Raw genomic sequence first — 18,110 nt, forward strand, 5'->3', positions numbered from 1 at the left:
CAACAGTCCAGGGGTCAGGCTTCAACAGTCCAGGGGTCAGGCTTCAACAGTCCAGGTGTCAGGCTTCAACAGTACAGGGGTCAGGCTTCAACAGTCCAGGGGTCAAGCTTCAACAGTCCAGGGGTCGGGCTACAACAGTCCAGGGGTCAGGCTTCCACAGTCCAGGGGTCAGGCTTCAACAGTCCAGGGGTCAGGCTTCCACAGTTAATGACGGAAAACGTCTCGATCAACCAGATCGAGACTAAATCTCATGATTTTAAGATATTTTAATTGACCTTTTGTACGCCGTTATCCTTTATTTTGGTAGCGAAGGCGAGCGGGGGGAACGGGCGCCGCCATATTTGTTGTGATGACGCTGCTGGGCATGTTTCAATCCCAGAATGCATTGCGCAAGTCAAATTTCACACCGTGATAGAGTGTGACATTACTATGGAGAGGTCAGTGGCGCCGACAGTGGCAAACCAACTTGTAAAAGACAATATAAAGACATCCATGTGCGTTCTGTTTTGTTACAGAAGCATGTGGATGGATGAATATGAAGTTGCACATGCGTTGCGCAGTGCGTCATCAGTCCTTGGGATGACAGGTTTACCAACGTGATCAAAATATTCGACACAGCGGTTTGGGAAAGACCGGTCGGTGAGTCGGCGAAATAATAGAAAAATAAAAGATTGACGTTTTTTCAACAAAATGCTGATAATTTTTTTCAGTCGGCTAGTTTCATAGCGGGTCGGTCGGGTTACGGCAAACAGACATATTTTGCTCAGCCTTATTAAAAAAAGGCACGGAATTGTCAAGAGTCAAATCCGTTTCACTGCAGTAGAATCTCACCCCATTAGTCCCTTATAAACCACAACTTATTATATGTCCAATGTAAAGTTTACAAATGAAGAGTTAATTTGCAAAAACAGATAACTCAGATAACTCGGCTTTTGAAAGTGTTTTGTCGTTGTTTCTTTTTGAGACCATCTTCCGAGCATCTAAATTAGACGTGGTTTTTGAAAACACTGCTGGACTGGACATAGGAGTGGACAGCGTTAGCCCGCCGGCCCCCGCGTTCCAGACAGGAAGTGACCACAGCTCCTTCACTTTCTCCATAACTGCTGCGGTCAGACTCAACATTCTAGACTTATGAATCTGGTGTTTTATTACAGAGCCGTGAAACCCAAAGTCTGATTTTCAGCTCTAACTCCAGCCGTGATTAGCTTAAATTGGCTGGAGAGAATTGTGTGACTTTGTCCCGATATAGTTTATACCTCAACTTTTTTCATGATTATTTTTTTTAACATCATACAATACTCAATATTCAACTCTTGCATATCTTCAAAACAACAGTCCCAATATTAAGTTTCAAGCCTCTAGAGCAAGGGTGTCCAAACTTTTTTTCACTAAGGGCCGCATTTTGAAACTTAAACGGGGCAGAGGGCCACAAACAAATTGACAATGTTGAATTTGTTGAATGACAAAGTGAATCATTCGAATTTTTGCATTTGACGTAATTGCGATGAACCTCCACACCTTTAATTAGACCTAGAACATTAATATTAGGTTGGTATGACATCAATATTCCTGAATTTTCCTAATTTCACCGTAAAAAGTACTACTTTTTGTTGTTTGGGCCGACAGCAGGAAGCTGGAGGGCCAACAAAAATTGGTTTGAGGGCCGCATTTGGCCCCCGGGCCCTAGTTTGGACATGCCTGCTCTAGAGCCTCAAATTCACTATGTTTTTGCAAATGAATTCTTCAAATACACGCAGAGTATTTGCTAAAGTGCAGTGACTTGCATATTGCTCAAGCGTACGCTCAAAGTGTCAAACTAATGCCCACTTTTGTCATAAAAAAGTTACTAACATTACTAATGGTAACAAGAGCTAACTTTGGGGACAAATATTTTATTAAACACAAATCAAAGTGTAGAGTTCTTCGAATGTCCCTCAGGCTCTTCAGATCCTCCTCCCTCTGGTTCTACGATCAGTGTTCTGGAATACTCCGTCTTTGGTCATTTGTGTCCGGCAGGAGCGTGGGCGGGCCCTCGGGTGGTGGGATGTTTGGCTCTTCTTCAGGTGGAGACGTTGTGGTTCTGGTGCTGAGCTGGATCCACCTTCTGAGAGAGTAAGAAGGACTCCCACACAGCCAGACACTGCAACACAAACACCTCACTTTAGGTACAATCGTCTCTCTGAGCTTCATTAGAGAACAAACATAAAGCTGTGAGTCTTATGTCTTAAGTCTTATGCTTTGGTTTTGCCATTAAAGTAAAAGTTAAAACTTTGAAGGAATAGGAACCACACTCTTCATTCAGACTTAACCAGCAGTGATATTGGAACGTTCGTTTAGCTTTTTTCAGGCGCTCGTTTTATAGTTATAGTGCTAAATAACTTCCAAATCAATAAATTACATATTTCCCTTTTGAGACACTACAAACATTATTGACACATTCTTTTATGATTTTTTTTCGGCAAACTACAACTAAATATTTGAGAGATTCCGTTTGCCCAACTACCGTATTTTCCGCACTATAAGGCGCACTTAAAATCCTTTAATGTCCTCAAAACCCAGGACCTCCAGGGGCCACATTTTAGAGATTGCTGTTGTAGCCGCCATTTTTGCATTGGCTTCAGACGTCAGTTTAGATGATCAAAGTATTTCCAGATCACACATCACTTTGGTTCCTTGTTTTTTTGGGGGTTTCGCAGGGGGAAAAAATGGAGATTTTTAGAGCAAAATCCGCGGAAAGACGAAAGCGCTGCAACTTGATTGCTCCATACCGGAACTCCCAAGTTGGGTATAAACCATCTTGGTGCAACAAATCTGTTCTTTCTCTATAGTATAACGGCATTCTGTGGCCTGAATCACAAACCGCTAACTTACAATATTTTGATATGTGCAAATTTGAATAGCAAGTGGAGGGAGCACACACTTTACCCGATTAAAGTCCAAACATCTACTTATTGTTTCTTCAATCAAAAAGTAGTTTCCATTCATAACAGCAAGGCCTCTTCTGCTAATCTTCTTCTTCTGCGAGTCTAATGACCATCGTCTGTCCGGCTGGTTGCTATGAGGTTGCCATGGAGTCAGAGGAGTCCAGCCTCAGCAGAAGCACAGTCATAACAATCATCGTGCAGATTCATAAACTGGAGCTGACCAGGGCTTCCTCAGATCCAAGAGCCGATTCTTCCAGCTGCTCTTAGTTTAAGTCAGTCTTAACTCAGGACCGAGTTAAGACCAGTTTGTAGCTGTATCTAGTCTTAACCTGTGAGTTCACAAGAAAACGGGATTCTGTGCTGTCTAAAATCTAACAGTGCAGATTATACAAAGGATCAAGTATTTCAAGTATTTTGCATGGATGACACTAAGGGCGTGTCACATTAGCACATCAAAATTGGGACGAAACCCAAAACTAAATCTGGACTAGACCAAACCAGGACTAGAACAGGACCAAACCAAGTCTGCATCAGGTCTAAAATGTACTGAATGTAGGAACAGATGATGACAAGTGTGAACACATTCTTAATAGAGGACGAGAACAGGACTTTACCGCTCGACCACTGGGCAGAACAAATCCATATCTGGGATGTACTCCAGCTGTGCTCTCGAATAGAAAACAAACATATGCAAGCTTTATCTCTTTATAAATGTATCGAACCAGGGATTGTGAGTAGTTAAGGGGTAAATGCTCTCAGCACTGCACGTTCCAGCTAATTACCCGTATGTCGTTAATTGGTATTGCATTGATTCTCGGATCACTCGGTTTACACTCGCAGACACACGAGATTAGGGATGAGCTGCATCCAGTTCACAGACACTTTTATTCTGAAGGACTAAACGTGTATTTCATCAAATCAAACGTCCTTCAAATAAAGGGTGAAGCCAATGCCCACAGTATATAACATGTTTATTCCATGATATTTGTGTCATTTCTCTCCAGTAACATGTAAAGAGGATGTTTCCTCTCACTAGATTCTTAGGAAAGATTGCACCCTTGCACCACAAGAGCTGCATTTTCTATTTTAATTCAGTGACGTTTGTAGCTTAAATATTATGATAAAATCAGTGTAAGTATTCATGTCTTTTTATTCTTTATAATAAATGTTTCACTTGATCATTTATATTATTGACAAGGTCCAAAGAGACATTTCCGATGCGCTGCTGCCCTCTAGTGGTACAACTGAAGCAGCACTAGAGATTTGCACTTCAGACACTGTAAAGTACCATATCAAAATAATGTCACGGAAACAGGTGTTTGATCTATAATTTGAAGTTAATAAAATTGGAAGAACAAAAGATTAAATAGGTCGAGAGAGAGAGAGAGAGAGAGAGAGAGAGAGAGAGAGAGAGAGAGAGAGAGAGAGAGAGAGAGAGAGAGAGAGAGAGAGAGAGAGAGAGAGAGAGAGAGAGAGAGAGAGAGAGAGAGAGAGAGAGAGAGAGAGAGAGAGAGAGAGAGAGAGAGAGAGAGAGAGAGAGAGAGAGAGAGAGAGAGAGAGAGAGGAGCATTAACTAAAAGATAGTTATGTTACTTAAACATTTGCAGTCTTTGTGATTTGGTCACTGCAAACATTCAAATTTGGATTTGATGGCAACAGATCTTGCAGCTCGGAATATCACCCTTGTAATTATATATAATATATATAAAATATATATATATATACGTGACGAATACAAAATGCTTAACTTTGATGATTGTATCACTTTTTGCAACTTGTCTTGTGTGTTCTATGTTGTGTGTGTTCTATGTTGTGTGTGTTCTATGTTGTGTGTGTTTTATGTTGTGTGTGTCCTATGCTGTGTGTGTCCTATGCTGTGTGTGTCCTATGTTGTGTGTGTCCTATGTTGTGTGTGTTCTATGTTGTGTGTGTTTTATGTTGTGTGTGTCCTATGTTGTGTGTGTGTTGTAGCTCAGCACCTTGTCGTAGTACAGCAGGTTGTGTGTGTTGTAGCGCAGCACCTTGTCGTAGTACTGCAGGTTGTGTGTGTTGTGTGTTGTAGCGCAGCACCTTGTCGTAGTACTGCAGGTTGTGTGTGTTGTGTGTTGTAGCGCAGCACCTTGTCGTAGTACTGCAGGTTGTGTGTGTTGTAGCGCAGCACCTTGTCGTAGTACTGCAGGTTGTGTGTGTTGTGTGTTGTAGCGCAGCACCTTGTCGTAGTACTGCAGGTTGTGTGTGTTGTGTGTTGTAGCGCAGCACCTTGTCGTAGTACTGCAGGTTGTGTGTGTTGTAGCGCAGCACCTTGTCGTAGTACTGCAGGATGTGTGTGTTGTGTGTTGTAGCGCAGCACCTTGTCGTAGTACTGCAGGTTGTGTGTGTTGTGTGTTGTAGTGCAGCACCTTGTCGTAGTACTGCAGGTTGTGTGTGTTGTAGCGCAGCACCTTGTCGTAGTACTGCAGGCTGTGTGTGTTGTGTGTTGTAGCGCAGCACCTTGTCGTAGTACTGCAGGTTGTGTGTGTTGTGTGTTGTAGCGCAGCACCTTGTCGTAGTTCTGCAGGTTGTGTGTGTTGTGTGTTGTAGCGCAGCACCTTGTCGTAGTACTGCAGGTTGTGTGTGTTGTGTGTTGTAGCTCAGCACCTTGTCGTAGTACTGCAGGTTGTGTGTGTTGTGTGTTGTAGCGCAGCACCTTGTCGTAGTACTGCAGGTTGTGTGTGTTGTAGCGCAGCACCTTGTCGTAGTACTGCAGGTTGTGTGTGTTGTGTGTTGTAGCGCAGCACCTTGTCGTAGTACTGCAGGTTGTGTGTGTTGTGTGTTGTAGCGCAGCACCTTGTCGTAGTACTGCAGGTTGTGTGTGTTGTGTGTTGTAGCGCAGCACCTTGTCGTAGTACTGCAGGTTGTGTGTGTTGTGTGTTGTAGCGCAGCACCTTGTCGTAGTACTGCAGGTTGGCGTCAGCCGTGGAGGTCAGCGCTGCTCTCACGTCTGACCTCAGGCTGCTCCTCCATCGGGCCCAGTCTTCTCTTAAAGCCGTGTTCGCCTGCTCCAAGCGGTCAGCCAGAGCGGTCACCTCCTCCTGCACCTGCACCTCACAAACACAGGTAGAATAAGCATATGTGCAGTGTAGTGGCACAACACGCCACCACAACAGGCCTGTATGAGACAGAACAGAAGCAGAAGGAACAGATCATCAACAATGTTAAAGCGACAGTCACTTTCTGACATGATTCCATGGAAACGGAAAGTTAAAAGCATTCTTCAGGACATTGTCATGGAGATAGAGCTGTTTCATACTGTGGAATATTACAACCAAAGGAACAGCCGTAGGAGGCTCCTCAAGGCCAGATACGAGTCAGGTTTGTGGAGATGTAAGCCCACTCACAGTAAGGACATCGCTTTTCTGTTTTTTTAGAGGCATAAAAACAAAAAACAAAAAAAAACAAGATTTTATTTCATTCTATTTCATGGCTAACTGGTTCCTTAACCTGTTACCACCCACCTGTCCGCCGGCGAACATTTTCTATATCTCAAATATTCTCTTACATCATCACTTTTATTTCCGTGGTCAATACCAGCAAGCCATACATCATTTTAAAGCTTATTTTCTCAACAAAACGAATATGTCATTGATTTACATTGAATAATATGCCCCAAGAAGCAATTGCCAATAGTTTGTGAGAAAGTCTCAACTTTTACAAAATCCTGTTTGCTGTTTATGACGGACGAAACGGCTTTAATTCTGTACATCCTTGTACTCAGTCTGTCCGTAAGGAACCATTGAAAAACAATATCCACTTGTATTTTTCCTGAAGTTATGCGATTTCGAGATATTGTCAAGTAAACAAACTTTTCTTCGTTTCTCGCCGGACGAGAATGCGCTTGTCCGCCGCATTTCTCCGTCCATAACAAATGACCTGTTTGACTTATACGATAGTGTTTGACATCGATCTCTTCCTTAGACTGTTACCTACAGAATGAGACCATCCACGATGGTCACCAGAAGCCCAAACATAAACAAAACATCATTTTTTAGTCTCGTCTGAATATTGTCAATTTGTAATGGTCCTGAGCATGACATACTTCATTGTGTGCTTATGCTGTTCACTGTACATTATGTTTATCTTGTTGACAACAACTGTGTAAAGTTTCAGATCTCTAGGAACAGGCATTTTGGTGCTGTTGACCTTTTTGTATCAAAAAGTATATTCGGAAAACAAGTGATCCAAATATGTGCCAACTGTGCCAAACTGTTTTATTACAATTTTAACTCCTATGATCATAAAACATACATTTTGATGTTTTGTCGGCCTCTAATACCCATTATAACTGCTAAAAACAATGTATATGAAAATGTGTAAATATGAGTTTACCCATGAATTTCCCATATAGAGGTGAAAAAAAAAAATATATATATATTTTTTATTTTTTGTATTGGTAGAATAATACATAACAAAACGCGCGTCCAAAAGGCTAATAAAATCAGAAAACGTGATGCGTAAAATCTAGTCGCCAAATGCAGAAAAATCTAAGCTCTGACAGCCTTACGCACGAGAATACAGACGATTCTGTGTGAATAAGGCCTTAGTCCCACCATTCTAAAGCTATTCTTATTGGCTAGAATAATATGTCAATCAAAGTCTGCTACGTCACACTTAGCGTGAGCTATGTGGCTAAAAGCAAGATACATGCGCGCGTCGGAAGCGGCGCATTTTTTCCCCCCGGAGAATGTAGAAAACAAACCCCTGGACAGAAAAAATGGTCTCATTCTGTAGGAAACAGTCTGAAGAAAAGATCGATGCCAAACAACATCTTATGAGTCAAACGGGTCATTTGTTATGGACGGAGAAATGCGCCGGACGAGCCTTAATCCTGAATATCGTAAGAGAAGAAAACTTTGTTTACCTGACAAGATCTCGAAATCGGAAAACTTCAGGAAAAACACAAGTGGATATTGTTGTTCTATGGATCCTTATGGACAGACTGAGTACAAGAATATACAGATTGAAAGCCGTTTCGTCCGTCATAAACAGCAAACAGGACATGCGTTTGTAAAAGTTGAGACTTTCTCACAAACTATTGGCAATTGCTTATTGGGGCATATTATTCAATGTAAATCAATGACATATTTGTTTTGTTGAGAAAATAACCTTTAAAATGATGTATAACTTGCTGGTATTGACCACGGAAATAAAAGTGATGTAAGAGAACTTTTGTCATTTGGAAAATGCGCACCGGCGCGCAGGTGGATGGTAACAGGTTAAAATACAGAAAACACAACGTGTCCCATGGACAGTGACCACTGTCCACTGACGTCTTCTTCTACAGTGTGTCAAATGCTTGTGGTTTCTGCTAGAGTGTCCCCTGGTGGCTGTTAGCAGTAAAAATCTATAAATTAGACGCACAATTGCAGGGTTCAAAGTGTGGGGAAAAAGTTGCGTCTTAAAGTCTGAAAAGTATGATACATATTATTATAGGTGTTGTCCTTTAAACTTGCTTTTGTACCTCTATTTTGGATTCTTTCTTTCATCAGACCAGATCATTTAGTTTCTCCTTTTTTTCTCAGGATGCGCTCTATGGCTGACATCTAGACGCTCATGAGGAGGCGCTGAGTGAGAGGAGCGTTCCTGGAGTCTGTTTGGCCTTGATGGCCTTGTGACGGAAGTGACTGGTCCAGGTGAAGTCAGCTGAGACCTCCTCTCTCTGTATACAGAGGGCAGGCGGCTGAGTGAGTCTGGACTTTCAGAGGTCTCAGAGGCGTTTAGGTTCAGATTATTGTCAGCACACCATAGAAAAGATGCAGGACCCGCACTCTGTAGACTGACTCTGTTTTCAGACCTACGGCAGTGGTGTCATCTGCTGTGAATGAGGGAGCAGTCATGAGTGAAATGGGAATAAAGGAGTGGGCCCAGGACACAGCCCTGCAGCGTACCAGTGTTTCAAATGAGAGGTCCCATCCTGATTCTCTGTGGTCTATTACTAAAGACATCCATGATCCAGGGGCACAGTGACCTGCCCAGGCCCAAATTAGACTGTTGTGGACTAGTTTATGAGCGATGACTGTATTAAAGACTGAACTAACCATCACAAACAGTGGACATAGGTGCTGTCTTTGTCGAGATGGAGAAATATAGCTAATAGTCCTAATAACGCAGAACACGTGTCTTTTAAATCACATATTTATATTATCAGAGAACATTTACTTTTGCTCCATTATCTCAAAAGTGACTCAAAGTAAACCTTAAATCTTGTTATTCCAAAGAGATTTTCAAACTTCTGTCTTCTTGCAGTATATTTGAATAGTGCAACTGATGTTTGTATTACCAAGTATTGCTTTATCCATCCAAAGGTTACCCAAACCACACTGTACCTCCTGCTCGTCTCCTCCCCCACATAACCGGCACAGCACTAATTAAAAGTGACTGCATTATCGTTCCGCGGCCTTCTCCTTAATTAAACCCTGTTATAGATCCACATATGATCTGCACCTGAACGCCACTCGTTCCAAATATAGCCATGTCCTTTACTCGGCTAACTTTTCATTCTGCACTCTTCGTCTCCTGACATTTTGAATCCACCGAGCCCCTGCGGAGGATATGGGAATTTTCATTAGCTGCGATTAGCGTGTGGGTTTACATTGGGAGGAGTATTGACGCTGGGATTCCCGTGGAGCAGGGCAAGAGGAGCGCAGCTGGGGGACTTGGATGTTTGGATAATCTGTCGGGAAGCTTTTGTTGGCTGAGAGGAGCGCGAGGGGTGTGTGCGTTATTAAGGCTGAGCTCCAGGAGGACGACTGCTGAACACGCGCGCACACGGGGACTGATCATCGGGGGCGAGGGTGAAAAGAAGAGATTGGGACTGAAAGAACTCAGCGTTTAAAGACATTTTCACTCATTCCTTTGCAATACTCGGCACCGCTCACCACTATATCACACATTACACGTTTTCTTGATAAATTGTACCTGAAATATACATTTGAAATCATAAGGCCAATCTCAGCGCTTCACAAAAAGATATCTAGTAATTCGTAGTTTGTAGCGCTGAGACGTGGCTAAAGCGAGAGTAAACAGGAAACTACTTCCAGTTTATCATCGTCTTATTCTGCGTTCATTTCACTTCTCTACGCCGTGTTTTAACCTCTCTTTCTGTAATGCATTGGCTTTGGATCATATTAACTGCATTATGCACTGGAAATATCGTATTTTTGGTTTTGACATGAGCGCCGTGCGTCAATAAACAGGAAACACTAAAGTGCACGTCTTTTTTTCTAAAGATATAAGTTTGCATCAGTGTAAAGGTTTTTTCACAGGATTAAGTCGGTGTTTCTAGTCCAATCATCTCGTGTTGAAGCATTGTGGGAGCCGAAAGCGAGCCAGACTGCTTTGGGCTAGTACTTCTCAAGGGCCACTTTGGGCCGCTTAAATGAGCCGGTACGGTTCACTTATGGCAGTGAACCAACCAATCCGCTCCAAAGTGAACCGGGCGAAGTATCAGTGCGACCATGCGTAACGATACTGTATTGTTAAGGGTGATATTTTCTCAACGTGGTATTGAAATGAATATTGTTATTGCCCGTTTTAGAACCCTCCTCAATTTGGCACGGTTTCTCAAACTGCACATCAGCTATTCTGGGACACCCACCGAGGCAATTACTGTTGTGAATCTGGGCGTTGCAAAAATAAATTGAATGGAGTTGAATTGCACATGCCCAGATACTTGGGCGCTGGAGCTGAAGTTGCTATAGTAACTGATCAAATTTACACTTGGAAAATAAACTGTCTGAAAAAAAGATCATGACGATTAAAGTCTGACTTCAAATATGAAACTTTGATATTGAGCCTTTCTCCAAGAATAAATGATGGTTTTCTGGACTATATCAACTCTAAAACAATACAAAAGACCTTTATAACATTATTGAAATTGAAATCAAGTTCAAAACCTTTAGTATTGTGATCATCAGAGGTGGGTTCAGTGGCAAACATTTGATTTGGGTAAGAGTACAATTACTTCAAACCAAGAAATGACCTGGACCAAACACTACACATGGAGGGCGGGGCCTTCAGAGTTAGTGAAAAGTCTAATCTTCAGCACTTTCTCCTCTCAGTGAAGAACACGGGGCACATGTCACGCTGGTCCTTTCTCTTATTGGTTTGTTCTGTACCGTTTAAATCTCCTTATCCAGTAGTAAGTAAGTAGTAACAGACAATTTTATGGATACAGCAAAAGAAAAATCTCAGTGATGCTCGGATTGAAGGCGGCTGCAGTAAACGTAACATTAGATTGTTTTTTGTTTAAACTCACCGAGTCTTGGTCCACTTTTTTGGTCGCCAGAGCCTCATTTTTCACCTCAAAGTCGGCCTGGATGTTGTCTCTGCGTCTCAGAACAGTCTGCAGGAAGAAGTCGGGATAGAAACATTGGAATATTATTTGTCATTATGGATGCTCCAATGTGGATGTTGAAAGAACATTTTACAACAGTATTTAACATCCACACTGGAGATTTGTTTGAACGAGACGGAGCCGTTTCATAAATCTGGTTTCATTTGTAAGGTCGCCTCAAAGGGCCAAGGCTTCTTTTGTTGTCTTTTCAGGTTCTCAAATATATGCACACAATAGGTTTAGCCTATATGTTTCTTTTTTTTAATAGAATATAACTACACAGAACAAAAACAAAGAACTTGAGAAAAGAGAGAAACAACAACAACATCAGTAGTACAAGACATCTTTGCCCTGAAAAGGCTTCCTGGAGGCGCGTAGAGGCCTACGGCCCGTGAGCACGAAGGACAGGACGCCAATCTGGTTAACCTGCACGGACCTCTCCTCACTAAAGTCTGGATACTTTGCTCCACATCTGAATCAGGCACACACGTGAGGTGGACAGGACCGGATCTGCCCAGACTGCTGTGGCAGGGCACCAGGCACAGCACGAGGACGTCACTGGAACCATCCGGACCAGAGTGCACTTAACAGTCTTACTTTCCCCATAATCCCATAATCAGTGCACAGTACGGCGCTGCAGACGAGGGACCCCCATGTCAGGACGAAGGGCCGTATGCCACGAGGTGTTTCTAACTGCTCATTGTAAGTTGAGTAATGCTGTAGTTTTATGGTTACTGCAATAAGCTCCTGACAATAACCTGGGATGAGTTTAAAACCTTGAAAAGCAGCAGCCTCCAGTGCTGCCCGGTGGTGGACTAGTTAAGGCACAGCACACATATGCCAGGCTCCAAGTGCATGTTACTGTATGTCCTCTCTTCTCTCTCATCCCCCATTTCACTCTGTTCTTTCCTGGCTAATAAAGCAGGCTTTATTAGCCACAAAGGTGAAGCAAAAGGAAACATTTTCATACGATTGCTTCGTTATAATCATTTAACTGCATTTCTGTTAATGCTTACCCTAATGTACAATAGATTAAGGGGCAGTACGTTTTGTGCAGTTTAAGTACTTTTACTGTGTGTACATGGTACTCCAGAGCACTTCGTTTTTGTCACATTTAGACACAGATTTTGCCAAACATTGATAAACAAGAGGCCCAAAAAAATGGTTCTGAAATCAAGTGGGATGCCAATGTAGACATACAGTCAAATTATTATCATCATCATTTAGAAAAAAATGTTTTGGCCCGTAGGCTTTATTAGACAGGACAGCTGAGTGTGAAATGGGGATGAGAGAAAAGGGAGGACATGCAGTTAACTGTCAGAGCCGGCATTCGAACTCACGGCCCTGAGGCCGCCTGCACATGGAGCCTGCCAACATATGTGTTGTGAGAGTAAACAGCCCCCTCAAATACATTTAAATTACTATAGTTTGGTCTGTCGTGTCCAGTTATGAGTCAAAGCTGGAAGTAGATGTACCTTGAGTGTGTCGGCACACAGCACATACTCGTGCAGCACGGGCAGCAGCACCTCGGACAGCTCCTGCGCCTGCTTCTCTGTCTCTTGACCGCACAGCTCTAGGCTCCTGGCCACGCCCTTCACAGGCTCCGAAAGGTCCTCCTCCAGCTCTGCCCACTGGCTGTAGGTGGGGCTGTACTGCCGCAGTTCATCCAGGCACTCTGCACACATATGGATGGCTCTTTAGGGGTTGAACCACAGTTGAAATGCTGATTGAACCGCAAACAAGACAATTGTCCCAAATATGAAAATGAGAATTGCACTTAAGACTCGTCAGGGCATTTTTAATAATAATAATAATAATAATAATAACTTTTATTTATATAGCGCTTTTCAGTGACCCAAAGACGCTGAACATAATAAAAAAGGGGGGGGTATTTACAGACAGGGGGGACAACACGTACAATACACATTAATATACAGATAAAATGAACAAGACAGAAGAAGTAGAGAGAAAAAGATGGGGATGTAACAGAGGGTAGAAGTGTAGGCAATGGGGTAGAGGAGGCTAGGGGTAGGGGAGGTCATAGGCTTGGGTGAAGAGGTATGTTTTTAGGCGGGATTTGAATGTTGTGAGTGAGGGAGAGTGGCGGACAGGTTGGGGGAAGGAGTTCCAGAGTCGGGGTGCTGTTCGGGAGAATGCTCTGTCGCCAAAAGTTTTGAGTCGGGATGTTGGTGCAGTCAGGGTGAGAGAGGAGGAGGATCGGAGAGCTCGGGTGGGGCGGTGGGGGATGAGGAGGTCAGACAGGTAGGGGGGGGGCAAGGTGGTGAAGAGCTTTGAAGGTGAGGAGGAGTATTTTAAAGTTTATGCGCTGCTTGATGGGGAGCCAGTGGAGAGAGCGGAGAACGGGAGTGATGTGATCACGGGACCGGGTGTGGGTGAGGAGGCGGGCAGCGGAGTTTTGGACCATTTGGAGTCTATGGAGGGAATGGGAGGAGATGCCAGTGAGGAGGGAGTTGCAGTAGTCAAGGCGGGAGGAGATGAAGGCATGGATGAGGGATTCAGCAGCGGGGAGGGTGAGGCAGTGTCGGATTTTGGCGATGCAAATTTTGATGCATTTTTAGATGTCTGAAATATATTTTATTCTCTTCACCAGCCTGGATGACCTCTCCTCTCTCTTCACCAGCCTAGATGACCTCTCCTCTCTCTTCACCAGCCTGGATGACCTCTCCCCTCTCCTCAACAGCCTGGATGACCTCTCCTCTCTCTTCACCAGCCTGGATGACCTCTCCTCTCTCTTCACCTGCCTGGATGACCTCTCCTCTCTCTTCAACTGCCTGGATGACCTCTCCCCTCTCTTCACCTGCCTGGATGACCTCTCCCCTCTCCTCACCTGCTTGGATGACCTCTCCTCACCTGCCTGGATGACCTCTCCTCACCTGCCTGGATGACCTCTTCTCTCTCTTCACCTCCCTGTATGACCTCTCCTCTCTCTTCACTTGCATGGGTGACCTCTCCTCTCTCCTCACCAGCCTGGATGACCTCTCCTCACCTGCCTGGATGACCTCTCCTCACCAGCCTGGATGACCTCTCCTCACCAGCCTGGATGACCTCTCCTCACCAGCCTGGATGACCTCTCCTCACCAGCCTGGATGACCTCTCCTCTCTCTTCTCTTGCCTGGATGACCTCTCCTCACCAGCCTGGATGACCTCTCCTCACCTGCTTGGATGACCTCTCCTCTCTCCTCACCTGCCTGGATGACCTCTCCTCACCAGCCTGGATGACCTCTCCTCACCAGCCTGGATGACCTCTCCTCACCAGCCTGGATGACTTCTCCTCACCAGCCTGGATGACCTCTCCTCTCCTGCCTGGATGACCTCTCTTCACCTGCCTGGATGACCTCTCCTCTCCTCACTTGCCTGGATGACCTCTTCTCTCTCACCAGCCTGGATGACCTCTTCTCTCTCACCAGCCTGGATGACCTCTCCTCACCATCCTGGATGACCTCTCTTCACCAGCCTGGATAACCTCTCCTCTCTCCTCACCAGCCTGGATGACCCCTCTTCACCTGCCTGGATGACCTCTCCTCACCTGTCTGGATGACCTCTCTTCACCTGCCTGGATGACCTCTCCTCTCTCCTCACCATCCTGGATGACCTCTCTTCACCAGCCTGGATGACCTCTCTTCACCAGCCTGGATGACCTCTCCTCTCTCCTCACCAGCCTGGATGACCTCTCTTCACCAGCCTGGATGACCTCTTCTCTCTCCTCACCAGCCTGGATGACCTCTCCTCACCTGTCTGGATGACCTCTCTTCACCTGCCTGGATGACCTCTCTTCACCTGCCTGGATGACCTCTCCTCTCTCCTCACCATCCTGGATGACCTCTCTTCACCAGCCTGGATGACCTCTCCTCTCTTCTCACCAGCCTGGATGACCTCTCTTCACCTGACTGGATGACCTCTCCTCTCTCCTCACCAGCCTGGATGACCTCTCTTCACCTGCCTGGATGACCTCTCCTCTCTCCATCTGCCTGGATGACCTCTCCTCTCTCCTCACCTGCCTGGATGACCTCTCCTCTCTCCTCACCTGCCTGGATGACCTCTCCTCTCTCCTCACCTGCCTGGATGACCTCTCCTCTCTCCTCACCTGCCTGGATCTCCTCTCCTCACCAGCCTGGATGACCTCTCCTCGCTCCTTACCTGCCTTGATGACCTCTCCTCACCAGCCTGGATGACCTCTCCTCTCCTGCCTGGATGACCTCTCTTCACCTGCCTGGATGACCTCTCCTCTCCTGCCTGGATGACCTCTCTTCACCTGTCTGGATGACCTCTCTTCACCTGTCTGGATGACCTCTCTTCACCTGTCTGGATGACCTCTCTTCACCTGTCTGGATGACCTCTTCACCTGTCTGGATGACCTCTCCTCTCTTCACCTGCCTGGATGACCCTCCTCTCCTGCCTGGATGACCTATCTTCACCTGTCTGGATGACCTCTCTTCACCTGTCTGGATGACCTCTCTTCACCTGTCTGGATGACCTCTCTTCACCTGTCTGGATGACCTCTCCTCTCCTCACCAGCCTGGATGACCTTTCCTCTCCTCACCAGCCTGGATGACCTTTCCTCTCCTCACCAGCCTGGATGACTTCTCTCCTCACCAGCCTGGATGACCTCTCCTCACCCTCCTGGATGACCTCTCCTCACCCTCCTGGATGACCTCTCCTCACGCCCTCAGGCCCTCTGTCTTTACTGTCTGTGGCTCTACAGTCATGAGCGTCAGTCCTGGACCATCCTGTCCGTCTGTGGCTGTAGAGTCAGTTTTTAATCCTGTGCTTCTTGGTGACTGAGCAGAAAATAGCCCTGACACTCCACTTTAAACTAATTATTGTCCACAAACAAGATCCTTCCCAAATGAAAATACTATTTATTTAACAAACCAAAATGTGTAAAAATAAATGTTCAAACAATTGATAAAACAAAGTGTTCAGTGGATGAATAAAGATGAACAAGAAGAAAGACAGGTGAGGTCCCGCCCCTCCAGGTAGAGCCTTGACTTACACAGCCCTCTTTAGGCAGGCCACATAGTAATTAGACAGTTAAAGCAAACTCCTACAGTGGGAGTAAGATCTCTTCTTCATTGTGGTTCTTTTCGAGGTTTCTACTTTCTCCCACAGTTTTTTTTTTTTTGTAGTTTTTCTTGCCGAAGTTTTAAAGACAGGGGATGCTTTACATCATTCAGAGTGAAGAGGACATAGCAATGTTTCCATAAAAATTGCTAAAAACAAAATTAAGACTCTTTTGAATGGTCAAAACTCCTCAAAATGTCATCTTGATCCGGAGATCCATGAACATGTGTGTTTTGTGTGTTTGCTCACCTCTTTGCTCCCGGATGATCCTCTGAGTCACCTTGTCCACAGAGCTGATGTTGGAACTGAACTTGTCCACGTAGTCCTGGAGCAAGAAGAACTCTTCTGCTCGGCCCCTGGTGCCCCTCACAGACTGAGCCATGGAGCGCACAGTCTCCCCCATCCGACTGAACAGCCCCGGGCCCTGCTTCTTATGGGGAGTCAGGTCCTGAAAACAGACCACTTCATTCAACAAAGAACATTTTTCGAAGCCTAGAAGCCTCAGGAATATCTCCTGGTCCAACACAGAGAAGATTTAAAATACTGATACTGTAATTTTCTGACTTTAAGCCTACTATATACACACGTGTGTGTGTGTATGTGTATGTGTATGTGTATGTGTATGTGTATGTGTATATATATATATATATATATATATATATATATATATATATATACACACGTACGTACGTACACACGTACGTACGTACGTACGTGTGTATATATATATATATATATATATATATACACACGTACGTACGTACGTACGTGTGTATATATATATATATATATATATATATATATATATATACACACACACGTACGTACGTATATATATATAAAAAATATAATTATATATATAATATAAATATATATACATACAATATAATATATAATGTCAGAATTGTGTTTCTTTGCTCTGTGTTGGGTACCGTTTTTCCGCACTATAAGGCGCACTTAAAATCCTTTAATGCCCTCAAAAACCGCCAGTGCGCTTTATAATCCGGTGCGCTTAATATATGGATTAATTCTGGTTGTGTTTACTGACCTCGAATCGATTTTGTGTGGTACACGGTGTACACAAGAGCCTCAGATGCACGTCTAGAAGCACATTTACGGTACTCCGGAACCGGAAGTCCCAACAAAATACAGGGCTCAGATTAAGGATTGTATAGCAGTGCTGCTAAACAATCCTTTAATTTTTTTCAAATTTGTATTGCAATTTGATAAGTTGCACAGTAAAACACAAAAATTATATATTCATTTAATAATTTCAAATGTATTCTAGTTAAAAAAAAAAATAAACTTGAAATTGAAAATTAACTTGAAAACACCTAAAATGTTTCAAAATAAAGCAGAAAAATTACAAATAAAATTAGTTGTTGAACACATTAATTAACACCAAGTCAGATGGCCTTATTTACAACTTTCTTCCATATCATCATCATCATCAGATGACTATTTGCATGAGTCTCATTTACATATTAATTGTCTTAACACTCACAAGTAACATATCACCACCAGAGTCGTCATGACGATGAGCTGTTTGTGTCAGAATGACTTCTCTTAGTGCTCTGGATTTTTAAACGCACAACACGTCTTGGTTTTGTCCTGGACATGAGTGAGTTTGACCCCTTTGAATTCGACATCCTCCGGGTGAAAACCTGAGAGCGTGCGGAGGGCGACGAGATTACACAATAACTGTTACACATAGTTATTGTGTTACACCTAGT

The 18,110-nt window shown here is 44.1% G+C and overlaps 1 protein-coding gene across 2 annotated transcripts in view; it reads right to left on the reverse strand.

The window, feature by feature from the left end:
• Window positions 1–2,004: 2,004 nt before the first annotated feature.
• snx7 (sorting nexin 7) overlaps window positions 2,005–18,110 on the reverse strand; it is a 30,903-nt gene continuing 14,797 nt past the window's right edge. For both annotated transcript variants that reach the window (XM_072451220.1, XM_072451219.1), the window contains exons 5-9: window positions 16,627–16,825; window positions 12,771–12,970; window positions 11,218–11,304; window positions 5,849–6,001; window positions 2,005–2,140 (exon numbers count right to left, since the gene is read on the reverse strand). In XM_072451220.1, the coding sequence (XP_072307321.1) occupies window positions 2,060–2,140; window positions 5,849–6,001; window positions 11,218–11,304; window positions 12,771–12,970; window positions 16,627–16,825 (720 nt within the window). In that variant the 3' untranslated portion in view covers window positions 2,005–2,059. The remainder of the gene's footprint in view (window positions 2,141–5,848; window positions 6,002–11,217; window positions 11,305–12,770; window positions 12,971–16,626; window positions 16,826–18,110) is intronic.

The sequence above is a fragment of the Eucyclogobius newberryi genome, unplaced genomic scaffold (genome assembly GCF_026437365.1).
Source record: "Eucyclogobius newberryi isolate DKJ021-1_F unplaced genomic scaffold, fEucNew1.0.hap1 SCAF_18, whole genome shotgun sequence".
In the NCBI taxonomy this organism is placed as follows: Eukaryota; Metazoa; Chordata; class Actinopteri; order Gobiiformes; family Gobiidae; genus Eucyclogobius; species Eucyclogobius newberryi.